We start from the raw sequence: 25685 nt of genomic DNA, 5'->3' as shown, positions 1-25685 counted from the left end.
AATTTCTAGCTAATTAAAACAGAGTTTCCCCAGTGGAACTATAGACTCTAACAATGAATGGAGGTTCCTGACACTGTAGAGGAGGCAGTGATCAAAATCATCCCCAAGAAAAAAAAATGCAAAAAGGCAACATAGTTGTCTAAGAAGGCCTTAATAATAGCAAAGAGAAGCGAAAGGCAAAGGAGAAAAGGAAAGATATACCCATCTGAATTCAGAGTTCCAAAGACTACCAAGCAGAGATAAGAAAGTCTTACTCAGCAATCAATGCAAAGAAATAGAGGAAAACAATAGAATGGGAAAGACTAGAGATCTCTTCAAGAAAATAAGAGATATCAAGGGGACATTTCATGCAAAGATGGGCTCAATAAAGGACAGGGACCTAAAAGAAGCAGAAGATATTAAGAAGAGGTGGCAAGAATACACAGAAGAACTGTACAAAAAAGATCTTCATGACCCAGATAATCACGATGGTGTGATCACTCACCTAGAGCCAGACATCCTGGAATGTGAAGACAAGTGGGCCTTAGGAAGCATCACAACGAACAAAGCTAGTGGAGGTAATGGAATTCCAGTTGAGCTATTTCAAATCTTGAAAGATGATGCTGTGAAAGTGCTGCACTCAATATGCCAGCAAATTTGGAAAACTCAGGACGGGAAAAGGTCAGTTTTCATTCCAATACCTAAGAAAGGCAATGCCAAAGAATGCTCCAACTACCGCACAACTGCACTCATCTCACATGCTAGTAAAATGCTCAAAATTCTCCAAGCCAGGCTTCAGCAATACATGAACCGTGAACTTCCAGATGTTCAAGCAGGTTTTAGAAAAGGCAGAGGCACCAGAGATCAAATCACCAACATCCGATGGATCATTGAAAAATCAAGAGTTTTCCAGAAAAACATCTATTTCTGCTTTACTATGTCAAGGCCTCTGACTGTGTGGATCACAATAAACTGTGGAAAATTCTGAAAGAGATGGGAATACCAGACCACCTGACCTGCCTCTTGAGAAACCTGTATGCAGGTCAGGAAGCAACAGTTAGAACTGGACATGGAACAACAGACTGGTTCCAAATAGGAAAAGGAGTACGTCAAGGCTGTATATTGTCACCTTGCTTATTTAACTTATATGCAGAGTACATCATGAGAAACACTGGGCTGGAGGAAGCACAGGCTGGAATCAAGATTGCCGGAAGAAATATCAATAACCTCAGATATGCAGAGGACACCACCCTTATGGCAGAAAGTGAAGAATAACTAAAGAGCCTCTTGATGAAAGTGAAAGAGGGGAGTGATAAAGTTGGCTTAAAGCTCAACATTCAGAAAACTAAGATCATGACATCCGGTCCCATCACTTCATGGCAAATAGATGGGGAAACAGTGGAAACAGTGGCTGACTTTATTTTTGGGGGCTCCAAAATCACTGCAGATGGTGATTGCAGCCATGAAATTAAAAGACGCTTACTCCTTGGAAGGAAAGTTATGACTAACCTAGACAGCATATTAAAAAGCAGAGACATCACTTTTTCAACAAAGGTCCGTCTAGAAGTCAAGGCTATGGTTTTTCCAGTGGTTATGTATGAATGTGAGAGTTGGACTATAAAGAAAGTTGAGCGCCGAAGAATCAATGCTTTTGAACCGTGGTGTCAGAGAAGACTCTTAAGAGTCCCTTGACTGCAAGAAGATCCAACCAGTCCATCCTAAAGGAAATCAGTCCTGGGTGTTCACTGGAGGAACTGATGTTGAAGCTGAAACTCCAATACTTTGGCCACCTGATGCGAACAGCTGACTCATTTGAAAACACCCTGATGCTGGGAAAGATTGAGGGCAGGAGGAGAAGGGGATGACAGAGGATGAGATGGTTGGATGGCATTGCTGACTGGATGGACATGGTTTGGGTGAACTCCAGGAGGTGGTGATGGACAGGGAGGCCTGGCATGCTGCACTTCACGGGGTCGCAAAGAGTCGGACACAACTGAGCAACTGAACTGAACAAAGCCTTTGACTGTGTAGATCACAACAAACTGTGGAAAATTCTTAAAGAGACAAGAACACCAGATCCCCTTACCTGCCTCTTGAGAAAGCTGTATGCAGTTCAGGAAGCAACAGTTAGAACTGAACATGGAAAAACAGACTGGTTCCAAACTGGGAAAGAAGTACGTCAAGGCTGCCTATTGTCACCCTGCTTATTTAACTTATATGCAGGGTACATCATGCAAAATGTCAGCCTGGATGAAGCACAAGCTGGAATCAAGACTGCTGGGAGAAATATCAATAGCCTCAGATATACAATGACACCACCTTCATGGCAGAAGGTGAAGAAGAACTAAAGACCCTCTTGATGAAAGTGAAAGGGGAGAGTGAAAAAGCTGATTTAAAACTCAACACTCAAAAAACTAAGATCATGGCATCTGGGCCCATCACTTCATGGCAAATAGATGAGGAAACAATGGAAATGTGACAGCCTTTATTTTTTTGGGCTCCAAAATTACTTCAGATGGTAACTGCAACCATAAAATTAAGACTCTTGCTCCTTGGAAGAAAAGCTACGACCAACCTAGATAGCATATTAAAAAGCAGACATTACTTTGCCAACAAAGGTCCGTCTAGTCAAAGCTATAGTTTTTCTAGCAGTCATGTATGGATGAGAGAGTCAGACTATAAAGAAAGCTGAGCACCAAAGAACTGATGTTTTTGAAATGTGGTGTTGGACTCTTGAGAGTCCCTTGGACTGCAAGGAGATGAAACCAGTCAGTCCTAAAGGAAATCATCCAGAATATTCACTGAAAGGACTGATGCTGAAGCTGTAACTCCAATACTTTGGAGTTTGTAAAGAAATGACTCATTGGAAAAGACCCTGATCGTGGGAAAGAGTGAAGGCAGAAGAAGAGGACGGCAGAGGATGAGATGGTTGGATGGCATTACTGACCCGATGGACATGAGTTTGAGCAAGCTTCAGGAGTTGGTGATGGACAGGGAGGCCTGGCGTGCTACAGTCCATGGGTTGCAAAGAGTCAACATGACTGAGCAACTGAACTGAACTGATGAAAAACCTCAAACTTTTAGTACTGAAACACTGGATGTTTCACCACTAAAATTGGGAATAAAGCAATGATGCTTACACTCAACAATTCTATTCAAAATTTTATTAAGGCTCATGGTTACTGCAATAAAAATAAGAAATGAAAGGTACAAAAATTGAAAAAGAAGTAAACTGTCCCTATTTGGAAACAACATGACTCTGAATGTAGAAAATGAGAAAGAATTAACAAAAAGATTATGAATCTTTAAATTTAACCACACCAAAACACAAAATTAATATAAAAAATTACTGTATGTCTATGAAGTAGCAAGGGCTTCCCAGGTGGCTCAGTAGTAAAGAATCCACCTGCCAAGGAGGAGACACAGGTTGGACCCCTGGGTGGGGAAGATCTTCTGGAGAAGAAAATCAAAACTCACTCCAGTATTCTTGCCATGGAAATCCCATTGACAGAGGAGCCCAGTGGGCTACAGTCCATGGGGTCCCAAAGAGTCAGACAGGATTCAGTGACTAAAGGCAACAACAACAAATGTTCTAGTAAACAAATGAAAAATAAAATCAAAACATAATTCCACTTACAACTGCATCCTTTACAATATTTAGTAATAAATGAACAAAAAATATGCAAGCCCTCACCAAAAACTACAAAATACTGCTGAGATGAAGATGACTTAATAAGTGAAGAGATGTCAAGCTTCAAGACTGCCAAAAAGTTATTCTCAAAAAAATCTATAAACTCAACACAATCCCAATCACAGGCCCAGCACAATCATAATCCTTTTTATATAAACTGACAAGTTTATTCTAAAATTCATAATGCAAACATAAGGTCCTAGAATAGACAAAGTAATCTGGGAAAACAACAAAAGCTAGAAAATCTGCATGCACTAAATTTAGGACTTATTCTAACACTATTCCATGGTTCTCAGTTGGAGGCAATTTTGCACCTCAGGGGACATTTGATGGCTCAGTGGTAAAGAATCCACTTGTGATACAGGAGACTCAGGTTTAGTCACTGGGTCAGGAAGATCCCCTGGAGAAGGAAATGGCAACCCATTCCAGTATTCTTGCCTGGGAAATCCCATAGACAAAGGAGCCTGGTGGGCTATAGTCTGAGGGGTCACAAGAGTCAGGCACAACTTGGTGACTAAACTACCACCAGATACATATTTGGTTTTCACCACTGAGAGGGTACTACTGAAATTCTACTAGGTAGAGGCCAGAGATACTAATAAAATTCTATAGTACACAATACAGCCCCACAACAACCTGGCCCAAAATTTCAACAGTGCCAAAGTTCAGTTCAGTCGCTCAGTCGTGTCCGACTCCGCGACCCCATGAATCACAGCACGCCAGGACTCCCTGTCCATCACCAACTCCCGGAGTTCACTCAAACTCATGTCCATCGAGTCGGTGATGCCATCCAGCCATCTCATTCTCGGTCGTCCCCTTCTCCTCCCACCCTCAACCTTTCCAAGCATCAGAGTCTTTTCCAGTGAGTCAACTCGTCGCATGAGGTGGCCAAAGAATTGGAGTTTCAGCTTTAGCATCAGTCCTTCCAATGAACACCCAGGATTCATCTCCTTTAGAATGGATTGGTTGGATCTTCTTGCAGTCCAAGGGACTCTCAAGAGTCTTCTCCAACACCACAGTTCAAAAGCATCAATTCTTCGGCGATCAGCTTTCTTCACAGTCCAACTCTCACATCCATACATGACCACGGGAAAAACCATAGCCTTGACTAGACGGACCTTGGTTGGCAAAGTAATGTCTCTGCTTTTTAATACACTATCAAGGTTGGTCATAACTTTCCTTCCAAGGAGTAAGCGTCTTTTAATTTCATGGCTGCAATCAGCATCTGCAGTGATTTTGGAGCCCAAAAAAATAAAGTCTGACACTGTTTTAGGAAGACTAAAATTTACAAGACTGAAAACAAGCAATTTTTGGTGAAAATATGAAATTACCCCAACTCTCACATATTGCTGGTGGATAAGTAAAATGTTACAACAGTTCTAGCAGTTTCTCATAAAGTATACACTTACCCTAGGACCCAGTAATTCTACTCCAAGATATTTACCCAAGAGAAATAAAAACTTATGTCTACAAAAGGCCTCACATAAGAATGGTCTCCTTTATTCATAACAGTGAATACATCTGTCAACAAGTGACACACTGTGGTATATTCATACAGCAGACCACTATTTAGCAATAAAAATAACGATACATCCAACAACCTACAATAATCTCAAATACTATGTAAAACAAGCCAGCAGAGAGTATGGTACTGTATGATAACATGTATATCCAGCTGTAGAATAGGCAAAAGTAATCTATGGTTTAAAAGAAAAAAGGAAAAGAACAGCAGATGCCTTGGCAGGGCAGGGGGTATGGGAGCAGCATGAATGAGGAACATGGGCATCAAGTGGAAAGGTTCACTATAGACATTTCTGGGATGACAAAAATGTCCAGTATCTTGAGTGAAGACGCTTACATAATGTAAACATTTATCAAAATAAGCAGTTTTGTGCATTATGTATATTTAAAAATCTAGTAGAGAGGAGAGTGGAGAAGTCAATGGCACCCGACTCCAGTACTCTTGCCTGGAAAATCCCATGGACAATGGAGCCTGGTAGGCTTCAGTCCATGGGGTCGCTGGGAGTCAGACGCGACTGAGAGACTTCACTTTCACTTTTCAATTTCGTGCATTGGAGAAGGAAATGGCAACCTACTCCAGTGTTCTTGCCTGGAGAATCCCAGGGACGGGGGAGCCTGGTGGGCTGCCATCTATGGGGTCGCACAGAGTTGGACACGACTGAAGCGACTTAGCAGCAGCAGCAGCAGTAGGGAAGGGAGTAGACAGATAATATTGAAATAAGAAATTGAAGAACTGCTGAAACTGAGTGACAGGCACACAGGGGTTCATTATACTATTTTTGTTTACCTTATATATGCCTGAAACTTTCCATAATCAAAGGTATTTAAAAAATAACTTCTCTTAATTCCGTCAGTGGAGGAAGAAAACTAATAATCAACTGTTCTTGACATAAATTACAATCTTGTTATTTCTCTGAATTTTCTTTATGGTGAATAATCCATCCCTTACCCTTTCTTTAATCTTATTCATCACACCACAGCTCACCTTGAAATCTGTTCAGATTTTCCATGATTGACTTATTTATTACTACCTGTAGGGAGAAAAGGATTGGAAAGAGCTAACCCTCCTTTCGCCCATAGGATAGCAATATGCTACCTACACTGAATGTATTTCCTAACTTAAATCCCAATATTAAACTTAGCATCTAGAATTTTAATTTTATTTATTAACTCTCTCATGAGAATTCATTTGCAATGGCAAATAAGGATCTCATCCTATTGACTATTTCTTCAGATATGGCACATAAAGGATACCCAGTGAATACGCGTAAATCAAATATTTAAGAAATATAGTATCAGAGCTCACAAATACACAGTTTAGCTCTCTTTTTGATAGTACAAATTATTTCCCACCTCACTTATATCCATTGTGTTTTGCCTTTAACCTTATTGGTATGTATGTCTTCAAGTGGAATAGATCTGTGTTTAAAAAGTTCACATCTCCTCTTTATTAAAAACTGCAATCATACAATATTTTAAAACAGTAAGTCAATTTAATCTATATATTTCACTGTATGAAGTGATGTGATTTCTATATATAGTATTATTTTTCTGCTCTTATTCATATGGATAAAGAAAAAAGTCACAATGCTTTGAAAATCTCAAATTCTGTTAAACCACCATAAAGCTAAAAATATCTAGCACATATGAAAATTCAGAGTTCCTTAGAAACAGCTAAAGTGCAGTTAAGAATAGATTTTTAACAAAAACAAAGATTACTTGAAAAGAATTTGTCTAGCAAAGCACCTATATAAGCCCAAGACCAAGTTGTTAGTTCCCTCCCGTGAAATACAGAAAATCAAGGTTTGTTCTCAAGAGTATGCGCTTCAGTAAACATTTGGAGCATGGTTTATAAGCAAAACCATCATTATCTTGGATTAGGATTTTCAAACATTCTAAGGGAGAAAGCACGAGAAAAGTTACCATCAGGAGAAGCAGAAATAAAATTACTCACAAAGAACGACATTATACATATAAAATTTTATTATTAAAAAACAGTTCACAAATATCTTACAAATATTAATTGCCACAGATTCAAATCCAAGTTCTTCCAGATGCCATTTTATACTAATAAATTATACATAACTTTTAGAACATTTACTTTAAATGTACCAAATGCAGCAAAAGACTTAAAAACAGAAGTTTCAAAGCAAATACTCATTTAGAGATACCAGCAAATAGATCTGACCTTTTCAAGTGGCTTTCCCAAAGAGTTTCCAATCAATTTCCAATCATTCAAGACTTCTTCAACTTTGGAAATAAACCTAGGAAGGAGGAAAAAACTTTCAAACTATGTAATCACATTTTTTTCCTATTGTTATACAATTTAAGTTTTTTTTTAATATTTTAACACTTTTAACAGAAGGCTTATAAAGTTTAGTATTGTTATTGTAAATTTATCAATGTGGAACAAAAAACAAAAAAGTAATCTTTAGTCCAAGAAATCTTAGATTTTAATTCTTTTTAGTTTTTTTTACATTTTTAAAAAATCTACTGCCTACCCAATGCCATTCTGGTTTCTATAAAATAAAAATAAATTTCTCCATATTGAAATGAAAATAGTAAACCTGGAACACAAATAAAAATTGACAGAATGAAATGATACTATTAAGGATAACTGGGCTTCCCAAGTGGTGCTACTGGTAAAGAACCCGCCTGCCAATGCAGGAGACATAAGAGAGACACAGATTCAACAGCTAGGTCAGGAAGATCCCCTGGAGGAGGGCATGGCAACCGACTCCAGTATTCTTGCCTGCCATGGACAGAGGAGCCTGGTAGCCTACAGTCCACAGGGTCATAGAATCGGACACCACTGAAGTGACTTAGCACGCACACACAGGCTTGCTAGGTGGCACCTGTGGTAAAGAATCCTCCTTCCAATGCAGGAGACCTAAGAGATAAGGGTTCAATCCCTGAGTAAGGAAGATTCCTTGGAGTAGGAAATGGCAATTCACTCCAGTATTTTTACCTGGAAAAGTCCATGGACAGAGGAGCCTGGTGGGCTACAGTCCATGGGGTCACAAAGAGTCAGACACGATTGAGCACACACACATACACACATAATGATAATTCTGAAACCAAAAATCTCTTCACTATGCTCCAAATAACTTATCTCTTTAAATTTTCTTTGAAGACACTTATGAATTCTCTGATTTGCTTTCCAATCCTCAAAAAAAACATTATTTGGGAACTTTGCCCACTAAAATAAAACAAGTTTAAATGGACACCTGGCAAGAAACAAAGTAGATTTGTCAACTTTAAGGGATTTTATACTAAACTATTCACTGTCTGATCTTTAATGATGAAGCAGACCTATCAAAGAGAATGAATTCTGACTAGCAACACGCTCTGTATCAGCAAATGAACACTGTCAAAGCTCAGTAGTAGTGTTCAATATATATAAAAGGACACGTTCAGTTTAGTCACTCAGTTGTGTCCAATTCTTTGTGACCCCATGGACTGTAGCCCGCCAGGCTCCTCTGTCCATGGGGATTCTTCAGGCAAGAATACGGAGGAGATGCCCTCCTCCAGGGGATCTTCCCAACCCAGGGATCCAACCCAGGTCTCCTGCACTGCAGGCAGAATCTTCATAGTCTGAGCCACCGTGGAAGCCCAAGGCACCAAGAAGCTGACTACTTACACTATATATGTATGATGCAATCTAACAGCAACACTGCTCTCCTAAAACACCTATACATTATTGCCAGAGTACTGAAATTAATTCTAGTCAAAATATATTCACTAGTATCAGGTTTTGCCATCAGGGACATTATAAATTATTATTTATATTCTTGATGTAAGTTTTTATGATTCAACTGAACCTTCTAATTATTCCTCTTTAAAATGAAGGTATTAATTAATATAGCATTTTGAAGGGGTTCAAATGGCAATTATCAGCTCTTATAAAGAGTGCTCGAGAAATAATATGTTTATAATACAAAATAAAAATTTTAATGTATGCATATGTGAGTGAAACATCTGTACATGAAATATACATTACATTTATAAAGGTAAAAAACTGGAAACTATTTTAGGTCCAACTGTACCAAAAGTTGTAAATTAATGACATATCCACTCAATGGACTAATATGCACCCATTAAAAATCATGATTCATGGGGTCGCGGAGAAGGCAATGGCAAGCCACTCCAGTACTCTTGCCTAGAAAATCCCATGGATGGAGGAGCCTGGTATGCTGCAGTCCGTGGGGTCGCTAAGGGTTGGACACGACTGAGCGACTTCACTTTCACTTTTCACTTTCACACATTGGAGAAGGAAATGGCAACCCACTCCAGTGTTCTTGCCTGGAGACTCCCAGGGACGGGGGAGCCTGGTGGGCTTCCATTTGCGGGGTCACACAGAGTCGGACACGACTGAAGTGACTTAGCAGCATGGGGTCGCAAAGAGTCGGACACGACTGAGCGACTGAACTGAACTGAGGAAATAAGAAAAAGTCCATATGTTAAATGAAAAAAATGAAGCTATAGATATAAGTATAAATATAGTTTAACACAAGTTTATAACACACACAGATTACATGGAATTTTCTCAAAATATTAATAGTAGCTATCTCCTGGTGGTAGAATTACAGGTGATCCTTCTTTTCTTTTATAATGAAGTATTTTAACAAATATCAGGGCTTCCCTGATAGCTCAGTTGGTAAAGTTCGATTCCTGGGTCAGGAACATCCACTGGAGAAGGGTTAGGCTACCCACTCCAGTATTCTTGGGTTTCCCTTGTGGCTCAGCTGGTAAAGAATCTGCCCGCAATGCGGGACACCTGGGTTCAATCCCTGGCTTGGGAAGATCCCCTGAAGAAGGGAAAGACTACCTACTCCAGTATTCTGGTCTGGAGAATTCCATGGACTGTATAGCCCATGGGGTTGCAAAGAGTTGGACACGACTGTGCGACATTCTCTTCACTTCATTTTAATAAAAGGGCTTCCCAGGTGGCACTAGTAGTAAAGAACCCACTTGCCAATGCAGGAGACTTAAGAGACTCGGGTTCCATCTCTTGGTCGGGAAGATCTGCTAGAGGAGCAAATGGTAACCCACTCCAGTATTCTTGCTGGGCGAATCCCACGGACAGAGGAGCCTGGAAGGCTACAGTTCATATCACAAAGAGTCAGACTTGACTAAAGGGACTTCACATTTTAATTTCACAGTAAAAGAAGGAACATCTTAAAATATTCACTGATTTGGCAATACTATCAGTACTAAAACAGACCAAAATTGGAGCCTAGTCTGTAAGTATTGAGATTTGATTAGAAAAATGTAGTAACTACCCCTGAAAGCTCTAGAGACCTCACCTGAAGGATCACTTCCTCTTACTCCTCAATATTAGGTTCTTTTATTATATGCTTTTAAAAAATGTTTCTGTCCCTCTTCTCAGCTTCATTTCAACTGTAACTACAGACTCACTTGTATCATTATTTATTCACATCCTTCTTTTCCATTAGTTTATATGTTCAGCAACAGCAGGAATCATCTCTTTTCACTGACCACCACATCCTTATGCCCTGCATTGTGCCTCATATATGTTCACTCAATATTTTTTTTCAATGGACAAATAATAAAAGGAGTTATTTGTTTCTATAAATTGTCCATACAGCTCATAACATACTGACAAGAAATTTCATTCAAACATTAAACTCAAGGTTTAAAAGACTCCAAAGTCTTACCATTATCCTACAAACTGTAAAACACTAGTTTCATTCTATAAACAAGAGCATAAAGCCAAAAATCAAATTTCCTACTTTGAGGTAGTTTTCATAACTCTGTTAATAATACCTCCAAATAAGGGGTTAGAAGGATTTAATATTTCACTTGAGAATATTTTAAATATTTAGCTAGTGGAAAGTGATCATTTATCCATTAAATAATGTTTCCTCAATTCACTCTCAAGATTCAAACTACTACATTTTCTAACTACCTTTAAGACATTAAGTTATTATTTCAAATTCAACAGGTCTAAAACTATACTCGTCTCTCTTTGCCATTTTCTTATTTTCACTCTTCTAGGCGAGAAACTGCAGTTTCATGTTTGATTTTTTTTCTACTCCTGCTGCTACAGCTGCTGCTAAGTCACTTCAGTCGTGTCCGACTCTGTGTGACCCCATAGACGGAAGCCCACCAGGCTCCCCAGTCCCTGGGATTCTCCAGGCAAGAACACTGGAGTGGGTTGCCATTTCCTTCTCCAATGTGTGAAAGTGAAAAGTGAAAGTGAAGTCGCTCAGTTGTGTCCGACTCTTAGCGACTCCATGGACTGCAGCCCAGCAGGCTCCTCCATCCATGGGATTTTCCAGGCAAGAGTATTGGAGTGGTTTGCCATTGCCTTCTCCTTTCTACTCCTACATTTCACCAAGTTTATCTTCTACTTCTTTGAAATGTCTTACAATCTTCCCTCCTACCTTTTCTCTCCAGTTTCCTAATCACCAACCTAACCAAAATAGTAACTCACTTGCCTTCATTTCACCTCATCTTGGCAAATAACTCTCATAACACAAAAGCAAGGGTCTCTCGCTACTGCTCTGTAATGGCTCTAAAGCAAGGTCTCTTGACTCAGCAGCAGCACCTGGGATCTTCTTAGAAATGAAAAATTTTGAATCCACCTCAGACATACAGAATTATAAACTATGATTCTAATGCACACTAAAGGTTGAGAATCACTGGTCTTAAAGCATCAAATTTAGATTCCTTTAGTTAGCTTTGGAGGCTGTCTATAACCTGGTTCTATCTAATAATCTTATTTATTTTCCTTCAACAGTCTGCTGCTGCTGCTAAATCGCTTCAGTTGTGTCCGACTCTGTGCAACCTCATAGACGGCAACCCACCAGGCTCCCCCGTCCCTGGGATTCTCCAGGCAAAAACACTGGAGTGGGTTGCCTTCACTCCAGTAAAGACATTTCATTAAATCCCAAAGGTCTCTGCTCCTGTCAGGACCCTCTCATATTTAACCAGTTTTTTCTCCATTTAACCAGTTATTTTCCACTTTCCAGGCCTGACACATTTCCTGTCTTTTCTATGAAAATACCTCCAACAATTACAATCCACAATTACCATCCTTATACTAATATAACTTTTTGCTGTTTTGTTTTTTTAACACAGAGATCAAAGGATTTGTTTTGATTTTGTTCTTTTCTGTTAGTACAGTTATGAACACATAGTACCTACTCAATAAAGCCTTGCCTGGGTGGTTATGTCTTACCTTTTGGGGATGGTGGGGGTGGGGTAGGGACCACGGGTCAAACTAGCATCCCAGCAGGGATCTTTTCTATGCCATTTAATGACTTGACATTCACAACCAGACGGATTTCCTCTCCCAATCAGAAATATCATAAAATACTCCAACAAGCTAACTACTGACCTCAGTACTCAAAAAACCTGAAGGGCCTCTTGGACAACAAACTGATAACATCTCGACCTAAACTATCACTCCTCCACAAACTTGGCATTCAACTAATTTTAGTGAGCCAACAATTTCACTCAGCTGTTCAACTGGAGTTTGATGGTACAGGAATTTGGAGTTTCCATGGCAAAGGAAGCCTGGGTCACATTACCCACTGAAATGGAACAATTAAGCGTTCCAAAACCATACACAAACTGTTTCGAAAGGTTACCCTAAAAGACAGGATGGAGATGGTGGGAGTGTGGCAGATGGACAACCACCAGGATTCAGAAGAAAGGCCTCCTCTCGAAACGGATGTACCAGGAAAAGGGGAAAAAAAGCAGCTGCGAAGTTTGTTGCTTACTATAACAAACGAACTAGTTACACGGAAATTAACACAGGAACGGAAGGTAGCCTCCGGAATTGTTTTGGCGGGTGATCAACTAGAGGACCAAAAGTCTAATGAAAGCGGTCTTAAAGGAAAAAAAACAAAACTTCGGAGAGCCAGAGTCTCCGGGGTTTTACAGATGGGGGCGGGCGGGGGCTTGTCAGACCCGAGACGTTGAGGAGGCTTGCGGTGGACCACAGAAGGGAGGAGGCGAAGACCGGGGAGCCAAGGGGCTTACTTTTCCCGCAGAAGTGGCGTCACTTGTGGTCAAGGTTGGGGAAGTAGCCGGGCGGACCCGGGGCCCAAATTGCTGGTAACCACTGATACGACTCACTCACCTTTCCCATTCCGAGGCAGTGGTGAAGTCCGTGATCTCAAATACCTCGGACTCGGGCTGCGTAAGTGGAAAGAAAGAAAGAGATTGAGCTCCCGGGCGCTGACACGGAGGAGCTAACTTAAACAGAGGCAGGGATAGGTAGGGGGCAGACACCTCACCTCACTGTCAGCCGCCATCTTGGAGAGCGTCGATGTGGGCGCTAGTACTGCCGGGAAGAAAAGCAGGAAGGCGAGGGGAGGGGGGAAATAGGGGAGCCGAGAGCGGGCGGGGGCGGAGCCTCCACGCAGACCCGCCCTCGGAGGCACCTCTTCCGGTTAGTTTGGCAAAGTCTCATGAGCTGAAGTCATTTTTCTTCTGTAATATTTTTTGTTCCTGAGAAAAAAGAACTTACACTACCCTCAAGTCCCCATTCTCTATCTGACTTAACAAAATTTAAAATTCTCCTGTAGAGTAATGAATTCAGGAAAGCAACAGAAGCAAGAGCAAGGCCTTAGACTCATGTGGGTATGATTCTAAAAACCTAAAACATATTGGTTTTGTTCTTGTTTTTTCATTCATCCTCTCAATCGATTGCAAGGCACTGAGCTAGATGCTGTAATATCCACCATCCCTCACCTCAATGAATTCAGGCAGTTTGGGTAAGTCATCAAATAACACCATTATACCAGTTATCTGGTTTCTGAGAAGAGCAACATGCTGTTTAATGAACACTTTTAAAGCCACTGAGGAATAGGAGTGCCAGCTACCTGTTAGTCATTTTATCTCATACGTTCTGAAACATTTACAGGGGAAATCATACCATGTCCAGGATTTGTTTCAAATAATTGGAGGAGGAGGTGGGTTGTTGTTTTTTAGTTGCTACTCTTTGGGACTCCATGGACTGTAGACCTTCAGGCTCCTCTGTCCATGGGATTTCCCAGGCAAGAATAGTGGAGTGTGTTATCATTTCCTTCTCCAGGGGATCTTCACAATGGGATCGAACCTGCATCTCCTGCACTGGTAGGCAGATTCCTTACTGCTGAGCCACTAGGGAAGCCCTAGGGAAGTGGATATGGCTAGAAATAAAACAAGATTAGCCATGGGCACATAAGCTATTGTTTAAGCTATTAATGGGTACATGGGTATGTATATTTTTCTCTCAACTTCCTTTAGATCCAAAATTTTTCATAATTAAAAGCTTTTTTTCCTTAAATTATCCTGTTATTTATTTATTTTTCTTTTTGGTCAAACCATGGGGCATGAGGGATCTTAGTTCCCAACCAGGGATGGAACCATGCCCCCTGCAGTGGAAGCACAGAATCTTAACCACTGGAAAGCCACGGAAGTCCCTAAAAGCTTTTCTTAAAGTTTTTTTTAAATTAAATCTCATTTAATGATTTTTTGCAACTCACAAGAAGGAATTTGTGGCTAGAGGACTCAGAAATACAGCTTTAGCAATTAAATATTTTAATCTTAGGAGAGATTTAAAAAATACAGTGATATACATAGTGCAGATGAGGAAAGTAAGGTCAGAAGAATTTGATAATTATTGCCAGTGCCAAGACTTGAACCCGCGTCTCTTGATATTTCTTCTACTTTCAGTTCACTACACTAGTGGGAGTTGGAGTGATTACTGTAAATATCTTTCCCAAGAGGTCTGAACTTGCACCTTCATTCATTTATAGGCATTTATTAGATACCTATCCAGGATTTGCATTTGCTCAGTTCAGTTCAGTCACTCAGTCGTGTCCGACTTTCTGCGACCCCATGAATCACAGCACGCCAGGCCTCCCTGTCCATCACCAACTCCCAGAGTTCACTCAAATTCATGTCCATCAAGTCGGTGATGCCATCCAGCCATCTCATTCTCTGTCATCCCCTTCTTCTCCTGCTCCCAACCTTTCCCAGCATCAGAGTCTTTTCCAGTAAGTCAACTCGTCGCATGAGGTGGCCAAAGTACTGGAGTTTCAGCTTTAGCATCAGTCCTTCCAACAAACACCCAGCACTGATCTCCTTTAGAATGGACTGGTTGGATCTCCTTGCAGTCCAGGGACTCTCAAGAGTCTTCTCCAACACCACAGTTCAAAAGCATCAATTCTTTGGTGATCAGCTTTCTTTACAGTCCAACTCTCACATCCATACATGCCCACAGGAAAAACCATAGCCTTGACTAGATGGACCTTTGTTGGCAAAGTAAATGTCTCTACTTTTTAATATGCTATCTATGTTGGTAATAACTTTCCTTCCAAGGAGTAAGCATCTTTTAATTATAAATCAGTCATTATGCTAGACTGCTAAGAAATGAAGTCATACTGAAGATACAATCCCTGATTTCAAGGAACTCAAGATGGAGTAGGGAAACTGAAAATTTACTGCACGAACAAAAAGAAGACATACCATATGTATCAGCATCACTGTTAGCAATGTGCAGGCCAATGGTGACCCTGACAAGAAGAATCTTCAGGGCCAGCTGAAGGGTAAAATGGAGGCAGCCAGGTTAGGGGCAGGGAAGGCTTCTAAGGGCAGAGAATAGCATATCCAGAAGCTTAAAGGTAGGAAAGTCTGATCTGTCTAACAAACTACAAGAAGACACCTAGAGTACAGTGGTTGCAATGAGGTTGAAGAGGTATACATGGGCCAGACCTTAAAGAGCCTTCTATATGGCCCTTATGTGAAGCAAAGTGGGCATTGCTAAAATGTTTAGAGCAAGAGAGTATTGTGGTCCAAAATATAAAATCCTTTACATTTTGCAATGGTCTGGTTGCTATAGGAATGGATTGGGGGAGGGGGTTGCAAAAGAAGAAGTAGGAACAGCTAGTGACTATTACAGCATCCAATGGGAGATTGTGTGCAGGCTTTGACTGCCAGGGGTCAGCAGACAAGGTCGACTGATTTGATATGTATATTGGAGTTAAAATAGTCAGAGCTTGATGACATTAAATGCAGGGATAAGGGAAAGGTGTTTCCCAGTGGTAAAGAATCTGCCTGCCAATGCAGGAGACACAAGGGATGTTGGTTTAATCTCTGGTTGGGAAGATTCCCTCAAGAAGGAAATGGCACTCTAATGGCAGAAAATGAAGAGAACAAAAGAGCCTCTTGATGAAGGTCAAAAAGGAGAGTGAAAAAGCTGGCTTAAAACTCAACATTCAAAAAACTAAGATCATGGCATCTTGCCCCATCACTTCATAGCAAACAGAAGGGAGAAAAATGGAAACAGTGGCAGATTTTATTTTCTTGGGCTCCAAAATCACTGCAGATGGTGACTTCAGCTATCTTCAGGAGCAGATGGTGACTTGCTCCTTGAAAGGAAAGCTATAACAAGCCCAGACAGTGTATTAAAAAGCAGAGACATCACTTTACTGACAAAGGTCTGTGTAATCAAAGCTGATTTTTCCAGTAGTCATGTATGGATGTGAGAGTTGGACCGTAAAGAAGGCTGAATGCCAAAGAAGTGATGCTTTTGAATTGTAGTGCTGGAGAAGACTCTTGAAAGTCCCTTGGACTGCAAGGAGATCCAACCAGTCAATCCTAAAGGAAACCAACCCTGAGTATTCATTGAAAGGACTGGTACTGAAGCTGAAGCTCCAATACTTTGGCTACCTGGTGCTAAGAGCCAACTCATCGGAAGAGACCCTGATGCTGGGAAAGTCTGAAGGCAGCAGAGGATTAGGGGCATCAGAGGATGAGATGGTTAGAGAGCAACACTGACTCAGTGGACATGAATTTGAGCAAACTCCAGGAGATAGTGGAGGACAGGGGAGCCTGGCATGCAGCAGTTCAGGGGATTGCAGAAAGTGGGGCACGAATGAGCAACTGAACAACAACAAATCAGGGAAAGGTGGGAATCAAAGAGCCGTTCACTTAACTTTTTAAGATTCTCTCCAGCTGAAATACATTTGTGTGTTTTAAGGTCAAGCAAACCCAGGTTCAGCCACTTACTACCTATGCTGCTGCTGCTGCTGCTTCTAAGTCACTTCAGTTGTGTCCAACTCTGTGCAACCCCATAGATGGCAGCCCACCAGACTCCGCTGTCCCTGGGATTCTCCAGGCAAGAACACTGGAGTGGGTTGCCATTTCCTTCTCCAATGCATGAAAGTGAAAAGTGAAAGTGAAGTCACTCAGTAAGTGTCCGACTCTTCATGACCCCATGGACTGTAGCCTACCAGGCTCCTTCGCCTATGGGATTTTCCAGGCAAGAGTACTGGAGAGGGTTGCCATTGCCTTCTCCGCTTACTACCTATAAGACCAGGCAAATAATGTAAGCCCTCTAAACATCAGTTTCTTCATTATTAAAATTTGATTTGTAATACCTCTTACCACATAGGACTGTGGCAAAGATTAAGTTCTATGCACATTTGCAGAGTGGTTAACAGAATGTCCTGGCATGTAGTAGGTGATCCATTATGATAGTAGCAATTATAATGGATGCTTTATATAATGAAAACTGTAAGGTGTTACTCAAATGTGAGTATTACTTTTGTTCCTTTTTGGTTAACCATTAAGAAGTTTCAGTGCATGCCAAAATCTGAAACTGAAAAACCACAAAGACTTTTCTGTGTGAAGTTAAATTTCAGAAACTGTAGGAAACAAGCCTTATCAGGTTGCTAGGTAAAGTTTCCTTCCAAGTTATTTTTGGCTCCTTCTCCCTGGAGAAGCTTTTTAAGTAAGTTATTTGTTAAAGTGAAGTGTGAAGCCAGGATGCTAATGATGTAAAGTACCCAGGGGAGACACACTTTTATGAGATTTTCACTGGTTCGCGAAGCAGAAAAGATTTTGTTTCTTCAGTATTAAGAGCTATTTTGCTGCACGTCCAAAGGCAAGGGTTTTTCCATGCAAGTGTATTCCCTCTCTGGCATACCTTGCGGTTATTTCAAGGTGTTACCAATAATGGCCACAGGGAGAATTTTGACACATAGGCAATTTAAGAGATTAGAGGCCTGGAAAAATCACCCTTGGCTTAGTCCTCAGAGGAATGCAGGGGCATCACAGTTTAATTAGGTCTTAGCAAGAGAGCCAACATTGTGAGAGGAGCAACAGCAGTGGGACTGCACCATTCTCATCTGCCTTGATGGCCTCTGTGCAGAGAGAATCAGGAATTTTCTGTGATATAGCTCTGAGACCAATTGCAGTAGAAGGTACAGTGGGAAGAGGAAGACACACTATGAGAACAGGAAACTCTGAGAAATTCTCTAAATCAAAACTATCAGAATTATCAAAATTATCAGTATTCACTCATTCATTCAGCAAAATTTATCAAGTATCTACTGTCATGGTAGTGAAGTGGAAAAGAGTGAAAGTGTTAGTCGCTCAGTTGTGTCTGACACTTTGCAACCCCATGGACTGTGGCCCACAAGGCTCCTCTGTCTGTGGGATTTTCCAGGCAAGAATACTGGAGTGGGTTGCCATTCCCTTCTCCAGGGGATCCTCCCAATCCAGGGATCAAACCCTTGTCTCCTGCATTGCAGGCGGACTCTTTACTGCTGAAACCACCAGGGAAGCATGGTATGTCATAGTCAATCATAGGGAGGGGTGCGAAGAATAATCCCTGCCCTCAAGGTGTCCACAGCTTGATAAGACAGAAAGAACTATAATATGATTCATAAAGGGAAGCACAATGGTTATTCAACTTCTTAAGGCTCTTTGTAAAATCAGTGGTGGGAAAATAATCAAGTAACCTTTCTGAACACACGGGAAATATCATGTGTCCTAAATAAGCAGTCCACTGTTTCTTGGACTAGAAAGAGTTATAGCCACCAAGGCAGGAATCTCTAGAGAATTTCAAGAGAAGTAATGCAAACTTCCTTAACTCATCATTCATTCACTCCTTTGTTCATTCAATAAACACCTGTTAAAAGCAGCTTCTATGTGCCTGACCCTGTTCTAGAAACTGAGAAACAAAAACTTAAAAACAAGATGCCTGCCCTCAGGAAGTTTCAAGTATAACTGAAGTCCCTCTAGGTGATAATGCTAAGTCAGGAACAGCTAGTTCTAATTCACAAGTTTGTGACTTAACTTCTTGTCTGGTATTAGATCCAGAAAAGACAGTTCTTACTGACAGGTTGACTTAGTTTGCCCATGTTTACATGTTTCTATTTAAACTATTCTATTGTTAATGTATTTTTGAACTCAGAATATGAAAACAAAATAATTAAAAAGAGTCATAAGAATTATGTACAAGTTTATAGATTTCTAGCTGTGTGGGGTGGTGTATGTGGACAATTAATTACCATATTTTACATAGGCCTATGGAGAAGGAAATGGCAACCCACTCCAGTGTTCTTGCCTGGAGAATCCCAGGGACGGGGGAGCCTGGTGGGCTTCCGTCTATGGGGTCACACAGAGTCGGACACGACTGAAGTGACTTAGCAACAATGGAGAAGGCAATGGCACCCCACTCCAGTACTCTTGCCTGGAAAATCCCATGGACGGAGAAGCCTGGTAGGCTACAGTCCATGAGGTCGCTAAGAGTTGGACACGACTGAGCGACTTCACTTTCACTTTTCACTTTCATGCATTGGAGAAGGAAGTGGCAACCCACTCCAGTATTCTTGCCTGGAGAATCCCAGGGACGGGAGCATGGTGGGCTGCCGTCTATGGGGTCGCACAGAGTTGGACACGACTGAAGCGACTTAGCAGCAGCAGCAGCATTCTTATTTAATCTCTGATTTTCCTTGTTATGAGGAAAGATATGAATTGGATATGAACAATTCTAGCTACAGGTGGTGAATAAATGCAAAAATTTAGTATAGTCCTGACCTTTTGTATCATATTGTAAGACCTGCTAACTACATTTACATTAATATCTCCAGATATGTAACTATCTGCTCCTCAGAGCACCTTTACCATCCACTTCAGTCTAATTTCTAACTAGACTAGATGAACTAATTTCAGTCTCAACTGCTTCTGCTATTTTGCTGTAGTGTATCTTATATCTTCCTTTTATCTCTGCTCTTTGCTTTTGCCCATCTATGTACTGCAATATGGGCTTCCCTGTTGACTCAGCTGTAAAGAATGCGTTTGCAATGTGGGAGACCTAGATTCAATCCCTGGGTTGAGAAGATCCCCTGGAGGAGGGCACAGAAACCCACTTCAGTATTCATGTCCAGGGAATCCCAAATCCCATGGACAGAAGAGCCTGGAAGGCTACAGTCCATAGGGTCACAAAGAGTCAGACACGACTAAAGTAACTGAGCACGTACTGCAATATACTTCCAAATATGAAACACTTAAATCACTATTTATAACCAAAGCCAGAGCCTGGGAGTTGTTTAATTTGTCCATGCACTATAATAGAAATGTCTTCTCATTGTAAAAGTTTCAAATAATATACATAAAATAAATGGCCTCCTTTACTGACTTCTCTATTTCTATACTCCTAAGATAAAATCACCAATACCAGTTGAGTGTAAATAATTTCAGACTCTTTCCTATCTTTTTACATAAACATTTATAGAGACACAATATAGAGTTTTAATTCTTTTAATTAATTTTTACACAAATAAGTATGTCTATTCACACATACCCCAATGTTCATTGCAGCACTATTTACAATAGCCAAGACATGGAGGCAGGCTAGATGTCCATCAACAGATGAGTGGATAAAGAAAATGTGGTACACATATGCAATGGAATACTACCCGTCCATTAAAAGGAAAAGAGTTAATTGAAGAGATGTAGATGAACCTGGAGCCTGTCATACAGAGAGAAGTAAGTCAGAAATATAAAACAAACATATATTAACCCATATCTATGGAATGTAGAAAAATGGTACTGATGATCCTATTTGCAGTGCAGGAATAGAAGTGCAGATGTAGAGAACAGAATTATGGATGGTAGGAGGGGGAGGAAAAGTGGGATGAATTGAAAGAGTAGCCTTGAATAGCATTGACGTATATACACTGCTGCTGCTGCTAAGTCACTTCAGTCGTGTCCGACTCTGTGTGACCCCATAGACGGCAGCCCACCAGGCTCCCCCGTCCCCAGGATTCTCCAGGCAAGAACACTGGAGAGGGTTGCCATTTCCTTCTCCAATGTGTGAAAGTGAAAAGTGAAAGTAAAGTCGCTCAGTCGTGTCCAACCCTTAGCGACCCCACGGACTGCAGCCTACCAGGCTGCTCCATCCATGGGATTTTCTAGGCAATAGTACTGGAGTGGCTTGCCATTGCCTTCTCCAACGTATATACACTACCATGTGTAAAATAGAGAAGGCAATGGCAACCTACTCCAGTACTCTCGCCTGGAAAATCCCGTGGATGGAGGAGCCTGGTAGGCTGCAGTCCATGGGGTCACTACGAGTCGGACATGACTGAGCTACTTCACTTTCACTTTTCACTTTCACTCATTGGAGAAGGAAATGGCAACCCACTCCAGTGTTCTTGCCTGGAGAATTCCGGGGACAGCGGAGCCTGGTGGGCTGCCGTCTATGGGGCCGCACAGAGTTGGACACAACTGAAGCGACTTAGCAGCAGTGGGAACCTGCTATAAAGCAGAGGGAGTTCTGCTCAGTGCTCTGTGATGATCCAGAGGGGTGGGATGGGGGGTGCAAGGGAGGCTCAAGAGGAAGAGGATATATGTATATGCATAGCTGACTCACCATGTTATACAGCAGAAACTAACATAACGTTGTAAAGCAATTATATTCCAATAAAAAATAATGTCTAGTACTTGATGCATGCCAAGCATTCGTACAATAACCCTATGAGGTAGATACTATTATTATTATACATCCTTCCTTTACAGATGAGGAAACTGAGGCAGAAGCAGCATAGGTAATGTGCCTAAATCACATGCCTACTAAATGGCAGGGCTGGCTTCTAGACATGTGCTCTGGACCTCTTCAACCTCCCATATCATACTACATGCATAATTTGGCAACTCACTTTTTTAACTTGCCTATCACTTTCACTTTCCTGCACTGGAGAAGGAAATGGCAACCCACTCCAGTATTCTTGCCTGGAGAATCCCAGGGACGGGGAAGCCTAGTGGGCTGCCCGTCTATGGGGTCGCACAGAGTCGGACACGACTGAGCAACTTCACTTTCACTTTCCTGCATTGGAGAAGGAAATGGCAACCCACTCCAGTGTTCTTGCCTGGAGAATCCCAGGGACGGGGGAGCCTGGTGGGCTGCCCGTCTATGGGGTCACACAGAGTCGGACACGACTGACATGACTTAGCAGCAGCAGCATATGATTTGGAGCCCATTTAGAGCATTATTAAAGCTCCTTCCACCTTTTTTATACTGCTACACAGCATTCCAAAATTTAAAGTATGAATGTACCACTCTTTAATTTTCTACCATGACTTGATATGTAGACTAATATGTAGACTATTTACTATTTAAAGCTAACATTCTTAGATGGGTGACAAGTGCATGGGTTCATGATACTATACTGTTTACTTTGCATGTTTGAAATTTTCCATGATAAATGTGTTCCCCTCAAAACTACTAGAGTAAAAATTAATTATGCTTACATCTTTGTGAACATGTGTGAATATGATTCTAGGGCAGATATGGAAGAATGGAAATGCTGGGTTGAAGAGTATGTGCATTTTAAAGTATAACAGGTAGTACCAGATCACAATGTCCAAAATGACCATTACTAATTTATATACCCACTAATAGTGTAAAAGAGTAGCATTTCCCCACACATTTTATACTATGAATCTTTTAAGATTTTGCCAGTATGCTGAACAAAAAATGTTTTGATTTGCATCTCCCTGAGCCCTGGTTAGATTAAACAATTTTCCCTGTGTTTGTTGACCATTTATATTCCTCTCCTATGAAGAGTGATTTCAAATCTTTCACTTGTTTTCCTGTGGGATTGCAAGAATCTGTGTTTTTTATAAAATCTGTCCTGAAGAAGCTGACATTCAATTATATTTGGCTGCCAAGGCTTTATAGAACATCATTTTTGGCTCCATCTCATAGAATTGGAGCTGTCCCTGCTCACATTCTCTTTCTGAGCAGCAAAACAGAACACCTAAGTCAATGAAACCAACAACTCCACCCCATATACCCTACTCAGCATCACAAAAAACCCTGGTCTTGCTATCAAATTTCTCTAGACCAGTATGCCCCTTGGATCTCAACGTTTTCCTCCATCTCTTTTCTCTGTCCACCGAGATGCCCAATTTATCTTCCTTCCTTTCCTTTACCATCACCCTACAACCCTCCATTCATTCTACCACCTTCTAGGTGGAAAAGAAGAGATTTGCAAGAAAGTGTTTCTCAGAAAAGTGTGTGTGTTCCTTAAAAGCAGCAGGTCCCTTCATGGTCTTCCTGAAAACACTGCCACCTTTTTCTACAACTGCACTGCAGGGGACAAACGGGTCCTGCTTAATATGCAGAAGACGTGGCTCACAACCAATCCACTGCTGCCTCAGCAGAAAAGCCCTTTGCAGAATTTTAAAATCCTTTAATCCTTTCCCACTCAATACAGCGGGGTTGCCCAGATATTCAAAAGTATTCATTAGTGTATTCTTATAGCTAAGATTGGATTCAAAACTTCAATTTTTGTCCTTTTCAATTCCCTCCACTTACAGCATCTCATTTGCTACTGCTGTTCACTGAAATCCTTTCTCCTCCTCTCTACCTAGCCAGAAAAACAATAAAAAACATAGCTCTTCTGAGAACTTGAGCTTGTCCCACAGTAAGCAAAATGCCACTCCATGAAATTCTTCATTGTCTTTTCACTCTACCGTTGTGTACATTATTTCTAGAAATAGTCACAGAGAACCTTCTCTGCGTAAAATATAAAGACACAATAGCAGAACAAAGATAATTAAAACTCGTTACTTGCCTTCTAGAAAATAGAATCTAATGGAAAGATAAAAATAAGTCTAAAACAAGTCAGACTCTGTCATAATAGAAGTACGAAATGACAGGAGAATAGAGTGGATTGAAGGGGTGCTTATTGGATCAGAGAGACTAACAGAGCCTGGGAACTATTAATACAAAGGCCCTGAGGAGTATAGCTGAATGAGAGCCAGCTTTGGAACATGGTGACCACCAGTGAAGTCAAGTGAAGTGGAAGTTGCTTAGTCGTGTCCGACTCTTTGCGACGCTATCGATGTCCATAGAATTCTCTAGGACAGAATACTGGAGTGGGTAGCCTTTCCCTTCTCCAGGGGATCACTAGAGGGAGGACTTTATCACTGCGTCATTTCTCATTTCTTGATTTTTCTCCTGTAATGAAATTACTTTCAGTTCAGTTCAGTTCAGTCGCTCAGTCGTGTCCGACTCTTTGCGACCCCATGAATCACAGCACGCCAGGCCTCCCTGTCCATCACCAACTCCTGGAGTTCACTCAAACTAATGTCCATCGAGTCGGTGATGCCATCCAGCCATCTCATTCTCTGTCGTCCCCTTCTCCTCCCGCCCCCAATCCTTCCCAGCATCAGAGTCTTTTCCAGTGAGTCAACTCATCGCATAAGGTGGCCAAAGTATTGGAGTTTCAGCTTTAGCTGAAATTTACTTTGCTTATTTTCTATTTTAGATTCACAAACTTTAGCTGAAATTTACTTTGCTTATTTTCTATTTTAGATTCGCAAACTTTTAGAATCAGAGGGGTTTTCTGAATTCATTTTACTCAAACCTTTCAATTTATAAATAGGAAAATGGTCTTCCCTGGTGGTGGCTCAGATGGTAAAGAACCTGTCTGCCATGTGGGAGACTTGGTATCGATCCCTGGGTTGGGAAGTTTTCCTGGAGAAGGGTATGGTAACCCATTCCAGTATTCTTGTCTGGAGAATTCCACAGACAGAGGAGCCTGACTGGCTACAGCCCATGGGGCCACAAGGAGTCAGACACAACTGAGTGACTAAGCCCAAGCCCAAGTCACATAGCTAGATTACACTGAAGATGAGAATTCAGTCTAGATACTCCTCTTCTAGGGCTCCTCTCTCCCCTCCAAAACCTTTCTTTATTATTTTAATTTTTCTGCTTTTCTGTCTCTTGAAATACTGATATCTCCTATGGGGGGAACTCAAAGGCATATTTCAAAAATAATTGCATCCAGTAGCTAAATGTGTGTGTGTGTATCATATTGTCAAATCAGATGCATGCAGATCTAAAACTCCATCTGATATCAAGCTTTATGAATAATTTCAGGGGTATAATCAATCAACAGGAACAGGCAAAGCCAGGAGAAGTGTGAGATACAGAGGGAAGATCCCAGGTCCTTTCTTCCCATGTAAGACATAAGCTCTCTGTAATGAAACGTTTCCATTTTACAGACATATAGCTGCATGATTTTTGTAACATTTTCCAGGAAGCCATGCTCCTTCATAGATTTACCATAGACAATCCTAAAGTAGGGATATCCTGCAACAAGCACATTCTATAAACAAGGATGCTCCTCCTAGCAAATAACCATTATCTTCCAGGAGTTTCAGTTACTGTCGTGTT

The 25685-nt window shown here is 41.1% G+C and overlaps 1 protein-coding gene across 4 annotated transcripts in view; it reads right to left on the bottom strand.

The window, feature by feature from the left end:
* Positions 1 to 13505, bottom strand: part of RAB3GAP1 (RAB3 GTPase activating protein catalytic subunit 1) — a 119314-nt gene extending 105809 nt beyond the window's left edge. For all 4 annotated transcript variants that reach the window (XM_055397585.2, XM_088829066.1, XM_088829061.1 and 1 more), the window contains exons 1-3: positions 13459 to 13505; positions 13302 to 13357; positions 7380 to 7455 (exon numbers count right to left, since the gene is read on the bottom strand). In XM_055397585.2, the coding sequence (XP_055253560.2) occupies positions 7380 to 7455; positions 13302 to 13357; positions 13459 to 13476 (150 nt within the window). In that variant the 5' untranslated portion in view covers positions 13477 to 13505. The remainder of the gene's footprint in view (positions 1 to 7379; positions 7456 to 13301; positions 13358 to 13458) is intronic.
* Positions 13506 to 25685: the final 12180 nt, after the last annotated feature.

Source organism: Moschus berezovskii, chromosome 2 (genome assembly GCF_049115385.1).
Source record: "Moschus berezovskii isolate FMDL1 chromosome 2, NW_MosBer_1.0, whole genome shotgun sequence".
NCBI lineage: Eukaryota > Metazoa > Chordata > Mammalia > Artiodactyla > Moschidae > Moschus > Moschus berezovskii.
The sequence above is the reverse complement of the archived record's forward strand: the minus strand, read 5'-3'. Positions and strand labels throughout refer to the sequence as shown.